The following is a 13,235-nucleotide window of genomic DNA, read 5'->3' as shown; positions in this document are numbered from 1 at the left end:
TAGTGCCACCTTTTTGCATATGACAGTGTAGTTTATTAATATAAGATTAGCATTAGCTTAAAGCGCATTACCACGTTGAGCTTAGCTACAGTTAACACTGAATATAAATTCTAAAATTGAATATATTGCATAGTGCAGTGCTTCTTAAACTTTTCACAATGAGTACCACCTCATAAAATATATGGCTCTTGAAGTATCACCTTTATGACCCACATTAAAGTGATTTGGTTGTTTAGGAAGAGGGGAAAGTTTTGGGAGTGTCGGCAGCAAGATAGAGCGAACGAACGAGAGAGACATTTATCATAGAGTGTATACTTTGTGTGTTGTGTTGTCTTGTGTAGTTAGTGGGTAGTGTATTCGTTGTTCTGTTTTGTGTGTCAGTGAGGGTACTAATGAATGTCACAAAGGCAGACTACAATGTAAACACTTTATCCAGGTGGGAAACAGGCGCAGTGAAACACCTTCTGTCAGGCCTGCAGGTTTATCCCTGATGGCTTTATGCTTTTCTTGCCCATCTTCCACTGGTTTCAATTTTGCACTCCAGTATCAGCACCCATCCCCCAACCTGAGAATCACCACAACATAACCCAACAGACCTACACCTTAGTGCACAGATTTGGTTTGTATACTTTTTTTTCTGGGATTTTGCACAACCCAGGAAAACCAATTTTGCAGGGGAGACCTACCTCGGCACTTGTGCAGGTGAAACCAAAGGGCAGATATGCTTCACCATATTTTCTAGTCTTTGGCTTAGAATGAAGTTGGTTTGGAAACATATTCAGCTATGCTTCATCTCCTGCTTTGCGTTTCTGTGGCCGCCCCGTGCTAGCAGTGTCCAAGCATTTTGTTTTTTTTCTCCCCCTTTTCATTCCGCGCTCCCCCCTGCAATGGCTCTGCGCCCCCCGTAGGAGGCGGGCCCCACACTTTGGGAAGGTCTGCCATAGAAGAACCTTTAAAGGTGCCCCAAAGAACCATCAAGAAACAATTGCCCATTGTTCCTTCAGTGGGCTGGTTTCAGTCATTATGCAAATGTACTGTTTATTAGATTGGGGAAACCTGCAGTCAGCTGAGACTGAAGAAGTCACTTGGATGAGTGACGAAATGTTTCTCCCACTGAAAACGCTACTTCCAGATAAACAGAATCAACTTTTGGAGATTTACTTTCCTGGATGATTGAGAATGCATCGAGACACATAGACATTTATTATTGGTTTATTGTAATTTTCGTAGGTGAATTACAAGGTCGTCGAGACCATTCCCCACACCAGAAACATAAACTACAGTCTTTTTATACTGCAGACACTTTACTCACTTACAGTTGTTTATTCACCTTTCAGTCACTTTAATTGTAAAACTGTGTAATTTGTGTATATACTGTATATTCTGTGTATTTATTATCTCACTCTTATTGCCTGGTTATGCCCTGTCCTTATCTTCAACGCCATGCTGCTCTGTTGTATGTTAATTGCCCCTTGGGGATAAATAAGTCTTTGTGATTCTGATTCTGATCCTGAGTTCCATCCAATTGTAATTCAATCTAATTGTTTTTCTCCCTCCTCTTCCTCATTTTGTTGGAGCTGTGAACAGAATTAGTGTGAATCTGAATTAATTTGTGCAAACAAGAAAAATCTACAGCTTTTCAGTCAGAGGTAGTCTTGTGGTTTAAGCGGGGTAGAGTAGATTTATGTGTTGATGCTTCCTGCTTCAGCTCTACGACTGGCTGCTGAGTGATATTTACATCCCGGCTGGATTACAAACTTTAACCACGTACTGAACTTTGGCCCAGCGTTGATGCTACTTGTTAGTATAATGAACTCTAAGCTAAAAATAGAACAAAATCCTCTAAAAATAACTATGACAACGTCATCTTCAGCCAGGAGGGAACAGGTCCACGCAGAATGCTCATTTTAACATTCTTATATTAACCGGATTTCAACATTCACGTCAAACATTCACATAGATATATGACTTACCACGTCCTGGTATCTTTCCGTTGTATAGTTCTTGGTGCAAAGGTTATCACGTCATCCAAATCAGTTGGTTGTTTTCTGAACAGACCCAATTCAACGCGTCTTTATAAACACCGGATCTTTATGATAATGTGGCGATACTAAGCTAAAAATCACAAGTATTTATTTGCCATAAATTTGCCACTTTATTGTCAAAATTGTGTATTTTATTCTCGGAATTTTATACCCTCCAAGCTTTGCCGCTGATTGTTTTCTACCTTCAGTGGCTGTCGTAAGCTATTAGATCAAGGCGCATAGAGCCCACTTTGATTTTGTTGTGTAATGTTCATTAACAATGAACAAAATTATAAACATTTACAAAGATATCAAAGCGAATTTCTAGATGCTGTGCCCACAGCCTCAAACTGGAGCTGTGGGACTTCATAAACTGGACAAACAAGAAGCAAATAATTTAAAATTAAGAAGAGCGCAGGTATTTTTGCGGTTACAAGTATTTCCAAACAGTTTTTCTGAAGAGTATTACGCACGTTGCATGGCGCGTTGTGACGCGTATAAAAGAGCCATCTGAGAGCAGCTCAGCAATCGCTTCGAAGAAAAGAGACCGAGTCGCTCTGTCAGTCTCTGCACTTGTTACTATGTGCGGGTACAGCTCGCTCTGTAAGGAGCCTTCTTGCACTTTTCTACTCATGACTTTAATCCTGTGATCTGCCTTCGTCTTAATCACACCCGTTCAAGGTAAACCGACGTTTTACTTCAACTCTAAGCTCAGCTTAAGGCCAAAACTTTGACTCTTAAATGCCGTAAAAATCTGACATCGATCTGATACCAAATAAATGCACTATTATCGAAACCTTTACCTTTTAATAGCATCTTACCTGGTTGGAGGACTGTGCCCGGATCTCTGATCTGAATACATCATCAAAATACTAAATATAAAAACATTTTAATGAGCATTAAATGGCTGATTCTTGCTTTCACTGTTGGAGCAAAACTCTGAAGCAGAAATACAAAAACTTGTAAACAAAACCGAAATTTTTCAGCTGAAATCTAATTAGAATAAATTCATCTGCAAGTGTGTTGCCTCTTAACCTGGTTAGACTGACACACTGACAGCGTGGCACGAGTGGGCATCCACGCTGCGTGCCGATAATATAAAGTGTATCCTGTAGTTGTGGCTGGCAATCCTCACGGAAGTGTGTGAGAATAATGACAACAGCATTGTTAACAGGTATCAGCACCTGTGTTATTTCTTACAGTGTTGAGCACTGTAAGAAAAACCCTAAACTCTAGTAAAAACCTTGCAGCAGGATTCGTCAGCAGGTTACTGTAAAACTTACAGCAACCTCACTGTAATTTATTTAACAGTTTTACTGTGTTTTTTTTACATGAAACTATTTCTACAGTATCTACTGATGCTATAGATTTTTACAGTAGGGAACAAATTATTTCAACCCATGCTGATTTTGTAAGATTGGCCACTAACACAGAAATGATTATGATTTCAGTGGTATGGTTATTTGAACAGTGAGAGACAGAACAGCAACAAAAAAAGAAAACAACTCAGAAAAAGTCATTTCAAAAAAGTTACTTACAACTTACAAAATCAGCATGGGCTCAGATATTTTTCCCTGACTGTATTACAGTTTTTCTCGATTGGTTTGGCTCATTTCTTGAAACCGAGATGACATTCTCAAAACCATAAGGTCATTTGGCCAAACAGTCTTACAGTCCTGCCCAACATTATAGCTCACTAGCAAAATCAAATATCTTTCCCCAAACTCTTCGTCCATGCTTCAAAAGCAGATTCCTTTCCCATATAAAAGGTCAGTACAGTCAAAATAGCACAGATCCTTCTCAATTGCCTTGGCACATGTGCATTCATTTAGTGCTTTTGTCAAAATAACCTGGATGGTTTAGCACAACACCATGGATCCCCTGCAAAAGCTCATATCTCTCCCAAAAGAGTTTATCCATGTGTCAAAACTAAATATCCTTCTCATATAAATAGTCAATGCCCCCAAAATGCATTATACCTTCGGCATTGTTTAAGCACTGCAAGTCAAAATGCTTAGACGTTTTGTCACTGAGGCACAGGTCTAGCAACAGAATACCACTATGAATAAAACTAAAAGATTTTACAGTAAAATCAGCCTCCAATAAACCACTCATACTCAAGGAAACTGTAAACATTTTTATTCGTACAAAGAAATGTTAACATTAGAGAACATACTGTGAAAAGAAAACATATACAGGATTCTGTAAATGTGAACAGTTATAAACACAAACAAAAAACAAAAAAAACAAAAAAAACTCTAGCCTACCATACTGTAAATAAAGTTTCAGAACTATAGTACAGTAATATTTTCAGTGGTCGCCATTGTCACCCTCTCTTTCCTGGCCACCATCCTCATCCCCCTGGCCATCGACGCGCTGCTCTCTGTCAGGCCATAAATTCTCATCCACATCGCAACGGATATTTTCTCTTGCGATGCAGCGAGGGAAGAAACGGCGTGAATGTCTCAACCATCCCCTACATTGATCCCCTGTGATGTCCTCACATGCAGCATCCATTGCATGCAGCAGGGCCCTCTGGTCTTGAGCCTGATGCTCATACACCCTCCACCTCCAAGCTGAAAAAAACTCCTCAATTGGATTTAGGAAAGGAGAGTAAGGTGGAAGAAACTCCATTAGCATCCGGGGATGGGTGGTGAACCAGGTTCTGATGCGTGGGCCGCGGTGGAAGTTCACATTATCCCACACAATGACATAATGTGGTAGCTGAGGTCCTTCTTCACCTCTCTCATTTTCTGGGATCAGATCAGTATAAAGGTGGTCCAAAAAATTGAGGAGCTTTTGTGTATTGTAGGGCCCTAAACTGGGAATGTGTGTGGCCACACCTCTTTCTGATATAGCGGCACACATTGTTATATTTGCTCCTTGCTGGCCTGGGACATCCACAGTGGCTCGGTGGCCAATGATGTTACGGCCACGCCTTCGACCTTTGGCCAGGTTGAAGCCAGCTTCATCAACGAACACTAGGATGTGAGGGGTTTCGTTGCCTTCTAATGCCATTATTCTCTACAATAGAATAGAAATATATCTAATCAGTCAAGTAGAGACAGATACTGCAGGGAGGATCTAAAGTACTGTAAAAACAGGGAGTGGAAAACTGAAGACAATTTCTAGGCAAAATGCTCTAGTCACACAAAGCTGGATTCTGAAGGTAAAAAGGATAATGCAAAACAAAAAAACAGTGGTAACCATGTCTTACTGTAATAGTGTTACAATGATAGACAACCAGTAGTTGACTTACATGCACATACTGGTACCGCAGCCCTTTCACTCTGTCAGAGTTTCTCTCAAATGGTACCCTGTAAATCTGTTTCATGGTCATCTGATGTTTCTTCAATACCCGGTCTATTGTGGAGATGCTGATAGAGTTTATATTTTGGAACATTACATTGTCTAGCAGGATTGCATTACGAATCTGTCTCAGTGTGATGGCATTATTTGCAATGACCATGTTGCATATTTCTCGTTCTTGTTGTTCATTTAGAAGTTTTCTTCTGCCACCCACTTGAGGCTGTCGTCCAATCCTAGACATACAAGTCAAAGGTCAACACTGTAAATTTGTTACAAAATGAGTTACCAATGTAATTGTACTGCTGTTTTATGGTACTAAAAGTGTGATGCACTGCACAGTGACTGGAATACTATTCACAGTATTTTCTCCATTTTTTTTCCTTTGTCATTTTTATAGTATCATATAACATCACATGAAGATATTACAGTACTCTAGGCCTACACACACACCAACACTGAATAGTTCAATAGCATAGTTCTGTACCTGTTTTCCCTGCGAAAGGTTTGGATGATGGAGGAGACTGTAGACCGAGGCACATTAGGCTGCACTCGGCGACCTGCCTCTGCCATTGTGAGGCAATGGTTTATAACGTGGTCAATAAGGGTGGCCCGGATTTCATCTGGGACATCATGGTGCCTCCGTGCTCCTCGGCCTCTTCCCCCTATTCCTCCACGCATTCTCACTCCTCCTCCTCTTCTTCTTCCTCCTCCTCTTCCTCGAGCAGGAAGTTGCTGTTGTACTTGGCGAGGTGCTTCCATGTTCACACTGCAAATGAAACTGGCCCCGGGCCAAGCTCTGTCTATATACTTTTGGCAGCAGTCATAATCATAGACAACACCTGTCAGGTATCTAAACAACCTGTTTGATTGGTCATCTGAGATGTGGGAAACTGCTCCTTCGTTAGTTCTAATTTCACCTGATTGATTGTCAAGTACTGTCATAACTTTATCAAATGTTCCAAGATATTCTTTCATGGTATTATATCTTTGACTAATTTTGACAGTTGAACAGACAATTGTGCATATGATGACTTACACAATGAAACCATGCTGATATGTTTTGGAGTGAGTAACCATTTCACTGAAAAATCAACTAATCAGTTTAGATCGCCAAGATCTATTTATTTGGAAAATGTGCTAAATGTGGGCTCATTGTGCTAACTGTAGCTCCTTGTACATAATCATTTGAAAAGAAGCACAGAGTCACTTGAGACATGTACTAAAGCATTTGCAATTTGATAAAACCAATGAAAAATGACATTCTGTTGTGAACAATTGCAAGGTGGTTTGGAGATTTGTCCATGTTATTTTGGGAATGTCATCTCGGTTTCAAGAAATGAGCCAAACCAATCGAGAAAAACTGTAACAGATTCTCTAATAATTTGGTCCTAAAAACAGTGATAGTATTTCCACAGAATTATATATTATTAGTTGAAGCAGTGGGAGCTGGGACTACATGGTCATCAGTGTGTGTGCACAAAAAGGTGGCAAACAAGCTTCCTCAAATATTTTCATATAACATACTACAAATACTAGTAGAATTTTTATTTCAAACAAAAAACAAATATCTGCACTAACAGTAAATACTTTTTTATTGCTTTATTACCAAATTCTGCCAAGGCCAAATATCAGTCCATCGCTACATGAAAAAAAAAGCAGGAAGTGATACTGTGAACATTTCAGAAACAAACCAACAGGGTGGACGTCAAAAATAGCACAAAGTGATTTGTTGACACCAGGTCCAGATCTGCAACAGGGTCAAAGAATGACTGCAAGTGTAATAGAACCAAGAGAGACATCGGCTATCAATACACACGTATCTCTGTCTGTCTGTATGTATGTCTTATTAAAAAGCTGAAGGTAAAAGCTTTGATTTGAAAGGTTCTCTGTTGGTTCTCTCATTTCCACAGAAGATTCCCATTAATGCCCAGCTGTCTTTAAATAACTGTCCTGTTACAGGGTTATGGGGGAAATGACTGTAAAAGGTTTGCACTCAGCATGAGCAGCATTTCTCCTGTGACGTTTAACACCTGTAGTTTTATTTTTAATAAAGGTCAAATATCATTATTTAAAGAAAGTGTAATGTCTTCTGAAGACATGATTGGCCCGTCTGTGTTGAGATTTAACAGAATTCATTGTGTCTTCAGTCTCTGTGTGTAATGAGGAAGAAGCTCTGGATCCCCACAGACTGTGAATAAGATGTCAGTGTGGATTTCATGCCTTTCCTCGTGGCCTCACTGTGGACTCTGATCATCTACCTGAGTTCAGTTAAAGGTAAATAATGTGTTTCTATTACAGACTCTACTTTTAGACCATTTTAGCCAACAATATTTAACTAATGCTAAAGTCACCTGCAGGCCTTGATCCATTCTTTGCATGTTATATATTTTTATTTATGATTTAGAAATGGAGGTGTCCAATTATAGCAGGTCTGCCAAGACCATCACGTTAAAACGCTGCAGTTTCAGAAGAAGCAGAAGTCTGCAAACAAAGACAATTTCACATTTCTCTCTGCTTAACATGCAAGTCCAGTTGTGAAATACTGAATTGCTGAATATATGTTTTATCATGTTTTTATCTCAAGAAGTAAAATGTTATCTTAATGACAGTCTTCAATATAATTTGTTTTCATATTTATCAAACCTCAGAGGGAGTGAATGTTTGATGTGAATGTTGAAAAGCTTTTAATATGACAATGTCGTGCTCACAGATTAACTGGACCAGGTTGAAGCTGAGTTAGTCACCGAACTTAAAGGTTAAATCAGTGCGGTGTTAGCACAAAGCAGACAACTTACCAAAGAACCAATTTCAAAATGTTTCTTTCGACACTTTGTTACAAATTGTTTGTTCCCATTTCTTTGGTTGAGCCTATAAAAAAAATGCCAAAGCTCAAACACGTTGACGGACATAAAAATGTTTTTGCACAAACAAGATCATTCCCAAATAGCTATCAGCTGAAAACTGGGGCTATCTCAGCATGGAGGCCAGTGTGTGCTTAAACTATCTACAGCAGATGAACAGTATCTGAAAGTCACGTCCTCAAGAAATAGGAAAAATCAAAACAAAACAAAGGTCTGACACAGGATCTGACAGATTCATCTGGCCAGTTCATCAGAAATGGTCTCAGCTTTGTTTCAGATCAGTGTGTTTGAGGAGCTCAGTACAGCGTATTGAGTATCTGCAGCCATCTGTAGGAGGGTGGAGGCTCTGGCATGGAGTTTAGCTGTATTTCATGGAGATCTTGTCGAACTGATGAAATATGAACAAAGAAAAGTAACATCACATTTTGATCCACCATGCTGTACCATCTGAAAAACAAGGACTAGAAAGTGAGACCATGTTTCTCCCATGCTGATTTCTCTTTATTGGCTCCTGTTTTAAATCCAGACTTGAATTGAAAATCCTTCTAATCACATACAAGGTCTCGAATAATCAGAGATTAGTCAAAACGAGAGTAAAATGTGGAATTATACTGTGGTGGAAGAACATGAAAAACTATCTTGTGGGAGGCTGTCAGAAAGACTGTTTGTTGTGCTTCACAGTTGTGATGTTGTCTAAAGTTGTGAGTGTGTCTGCTCCTCTCTGTCTCCTCAACAGGATCATTTGTAGTGGATGTGACACAGAGCTCCTATCAGGCAGAGGAGAACCACAACATCACACTGGAGTGGACGTTCACCACCAAACCAGACACGTCCCTCTCAGCAATGAAGATCCGCTGTAGACTGATAACTGATCAAAAACCCTCAACTCTGTATTATCTTCATGATGGTGTCGAGTTCTCAGAGGTTCAGGATGAAGAGTTTTCAGGACGAGTCCAGAGTGACAAAGATGCCCTCAGAGAAGGACGAATCAGACTCCAGCTGTCCAGACTCAGGACTGAGGACTCGGGTCGGTACCTGTGTGAGGTGGACACAGGTTATGGCCGCGGCTACAACAGCTGCAGAGTCACCGTCTCTGGTAAGACAATTCATTTATACACATGTGATCACTGTGTATAAAAAAAAAAATTTAAAAAAAATGCCAATTTCATAGATTTTTATTTGTTTGTTTTGGTTGTTTTTCTTTTTTCCAGATGCAGATTTTGCTAAAACCTCAACAACAGAGACGTCACTGCAAAATCCAGCTCCTCAGAAAAAGACTCCAACAAACGGTAAGAAAATGCTCCAACTTTTCTCTACATCATTCCTGCTAGAGTATTTTTTGGTCCATTTGTGGTGACTTTGTTTATTTCTTTATTCATCATCAGCAGGTCGATCCTGGGTCCCTGTGGTCATTGTTGTCATCACCGTACCATTAGTTGTGGCTCTCGCTGGTTTTGCTGCATATTTCTCTCTCCACATGTTGCAGAAACTTAAAGTAAGAAACAAACAAACACAAACATGTTGTTGCTTCTTGCACCGTCAGACTGACTCATTATTCTACTTCTTTCAGCAGAAGCATCCAGAGGATGATGAGACACAAAACCAACCACTGCAAGTCTAGCTGCTGTACTCAAAGGAGCGTTGGTGTTAATGGAGCTGAGAGAGATTTATTTTTCCTGAATCTTCACATTTATGTTGGATTCAAACCATCAACCACAGGGTGACACTCGGGCCCAGCAGCACTGAGATCATCATAAGGTCACTCCTACAAAAGGATGTAAGATTGACTTGAACTTTGACCCCAGCTGAAGACTCGAGCCTCATCCAGCTTATTTATCGAGCTCATTTTCACACAAACAAAGTGTCATACAAGAAAACCCAGAGTGGAAGATCAGAGGATCTAAACAGGAAATATTTCTTACAGAAGTCTTCAGTCAGAGTGGCTGCTGTCAGACTCTGGAGGATCTGCTTGGAAACAGCAGTGAAACTGATGGATTTCCTCCTTCAATACAAAACTGTGAAGTTCAGCCTGGAGAAGAAACACTCCTCTGCCTCACTGTCAGCGTGTTTAATGAATTTACTTACTGGTTGTTTGATTGTTTGTTTGTTTGTTTAAGGTGAACTTAAACCTTTCAGTGAGACCTCAAAGTGTCTCTGAGGGACTAATTAAAGGGTTAAAATCCTCCCTGATCATCACTGTGCTGGGCTGACATAGATCATTCCCAAACAAGGAGTCGTTTCCATTCCATTTGCATTCATTACAGATGGAAGTGGATATTTCCAGCACAGTTCATGTGGAAAGATGGGGAGTCACCTGAAAATTGTGTTGGTGACACAGAAGACTGGAAAAGCACCAACAAGTTTTAAAGTAATAGAAAGAGAATTTATGGAGCTCATAAGGAGAACTCCTTTGTTTTGTTGATCTCACTGTATGAAAGCAGACTATGTTACCACAGCTGATGAGCTCTGATTGTTTTTTGTTTTCTTTCTTTCATCTTTAATGTCTCAGAGAACCTGAGCTATAAGCTGATTACTTTAAACACCCTTCGTTAATCATCTGCTGCACTTTATAAACATCCAAAACAAGGTGATTTAGATTTTACATCTCTGGATTTTTAAAGCTACAAATAATTCATTAAGTTTAATGTTAAACTTCCTGCTGGTCAGGACTCGATGTTCAGTCTGTAAAGTTTAGTCTGATTTGTGATCGTGTTTTCAGTTTAGTGCTGAGAGTTACAGGTGTAAAAGTGTTCCAACGGTTTTATTTGTTAATTTTTATTAAATCTTTGGTTCATTTTTAAGTCTTAAAGTTTTACATTTACAGTGTCTTCACTGTGTTGCTGAACAGACAAACAGGAACTTTAATGCTCCATGTTCATTATGTGTCACTGTAATTAAGTAGAGATGTTTTTCACTACCGAATGTAAGATAGAAGATGTAAGAAATTATAAAATGAAATGAGAGATGATAAAAGCTTCACTTGTTTTACTGGAGATGAAATGTTGATGTTAACCTTAATTTTGACTCATCTTTTCAGTGCAATACCAGAGCTGGACACTAGAGGCCACCGTCTGATTTCTGTTTTAAAGCAGTAAACATTGTCACTGATTTGTTCCACACATGAGTGTGAGTCTACGCTTCCTACGTACAAACACGTCTCTGCAGCCTCTGTGACTGCTGCAGTCAGTGGGAGTTATTGTTAATGTCCTGCAGGCCTGTAGGGGGCGACAAACAGACTTTAAAAGTAGCTACAGCCGTCGAGGCCTGGAGTTCGACACCCCTGAGCTACAGTGATCAACTTCCTTTTAAAGTGTTTTGAATGAGTGTTTTGTCCATCACCATCAACAGATATAGCAGTCCCCTGTCAATCACAAGTTAAGCCTACCGTAAAGCAGGCCTGTCCTCATGTTCTTTACTCTGATGGGACTATCGTTACCAACTGAAGATCATGTTGTATCAAATGCTCCTTTTATCTGTTGCTCATGAGGAAAATAAATTACCAGACAGAAACTAATTAAAAAAAAATACAGAGAAAATGACTCTTCTCTCTTTTTTAGAGTCGAGTCCTGAGGATCTAAAGTTTGGAGAGTTCTTGGATGAAGTGATGTCTCTGTCATTGTGGTTTGATATAAACTCAGTGACAGAGATTTAATTTTGACAGTCTTGAATTTGCGTTTGCATTCATAAACATCAAAACAAATCTTCTTAACGATGCAGAATTCACTCGGCTCCACAGCTTCAGGATGGAACAGGATGGATCTGTATTAGGTTTGTTTACAGGTGGAGCTGCAGAAACCTATTTGCTTCTTTTTTCTAGACTTGGGCATCACAGTTTGATCAGTGTGTAACTCTGACTTGTTGAGATATTAGCATTACTTCTGTTAAAGTCTTATTTTATATTCATGTAGCAGAATGAGTACTGAATTTCCATATTACATTATTAGCCACTGTTAGTAGCCAGTCACATTAGATATCTGAGCATCCCTGACTCACACACCTGTTGCCATGCGCATCCAGCTCTTCGGTCACCTGACTTCGCAGCTGTCACAGGTAGGACTTGCCTACATGTAGCTGCTGCCTCAGCCTGAATTGGCTACACTTTTGTTGATTGGTGCCACTCATGTTTTGTAAAGATCACCTGCAGATTATTTCCCTGAAGTCTTCAATCGACTGCTGACATATTTTTATTTTGTGCCGTACGTTTATTATTTTACTTGGTGGTAAACAAGTGTGTTTGCAAATTTTGCGACGCTGTTTGTTCAGCATGTAACTTTGATTTGTTACGATCTTAGCCTTACATCCATTATTGTATTTTTGCTATAAATGCTAATTGTATGATACATTGCAGGAAGTCGGGGCCGAGCGAGCAGCTGATAACTTTATAGCGAGGCCGCCGCTGCTTCTCTGGGCTACGTTTACAGAATATTCCTCTTTGCCTTGTGTTCATTTTACTTTTGCCTTTTTCTTTGTGCTTTTTGCTTTGTTTAGCCTTCTCACTGGAAGTTGGAAGTTTTAGAATAGCAGTTGAGCCTTACATGCAATGTATGGAAGCCTGTTAATGTATTGAATTATTCAGTTAGATTCAGTGAAGCTATCTGCTCTAAACTGAAGGAATAATTTTTTTTGTTTGTGCATTTGCTTTCTGAATGTTTTGATTTGTAGATTCTCTTTTGTGTGACACCACTGAAGACTGAAGGAGGCCCTTTTTCTAGCTGCAGATCACCAGTGTGTTTCTGCAGTACAGTTAACCACAGAGGGTGCATTTGTTTTGGAGTTTAATTACTTTAACAACTTGTGTTTCTTTTATTCAGAAGCTGAAGGCCAAAAGTGGAGGTGACTGTGTGTCTTGGTGGTGGGACCATCTGTGCGCAGTGCTTGTTTATGCACTCTTGGTTTGAGTGTGTGAAGGTGAGCTGCATGTACGAGTTGGTGATCTTTCTGGACCTTCTCATCTGGTAATCCACAGCTCGGAATTGTGCATGTACAATCAATTCTTTGGTTCACTTATTTCGTATTTTAAACAGCTGTCAAAATGTTTATT

At 39.7% G+C, this 13,235-nt stretch overlaps 1 protein-coding gene across 1 annotated transcript; it reads left to right on the top strand.

Moving 5' to 3' along the window:
* The first annotated feature begins 7,546 nt into the window (after positions 1-7,546).
* Positions 7,547-9,815, top strand: LOC146390222 (uncharacterized). The gene is made up of 5 exons (XM_084923271.1): positions 7,547-7,607; positions 8,931-9,290; positions 9,406-9,483; positions 9,580-9,689; positions 9,768-9,815. Exons 1-5 carry the CDS (start codon positions 7,550-7,552, stop codon positions 9,813-9,815), a joined length of 654 nt encoding a protein of 217 aa, XP_084779397.1. The 5' UTR covers positions 7,547-7,549.
* The last annotated feature ends 3,420 nt before the right edge of the window (positions 9,816-13,235 follow it).

This window comes from Perissodus microlepis, chromosome 3 (assembly GCF_051167445.1).
Source record: "Perissodus microlepis isolate ML-2025 ecotype Zambia chromosome 3, ASM5116744v1, whole genome shotgun sequence".
Taxonomy (NCBI): Eukaryota; Metazoa; Chordata; class Actinopteri; order Cichliformes; family Cichlidae; genus Perissodus; species Perissodus microlepis.
The sequence above is the reverse complement of the archived record's forward strand: the minus strand, read 5'-3'. Positions and strand labels throughout refer to the sequence as shown.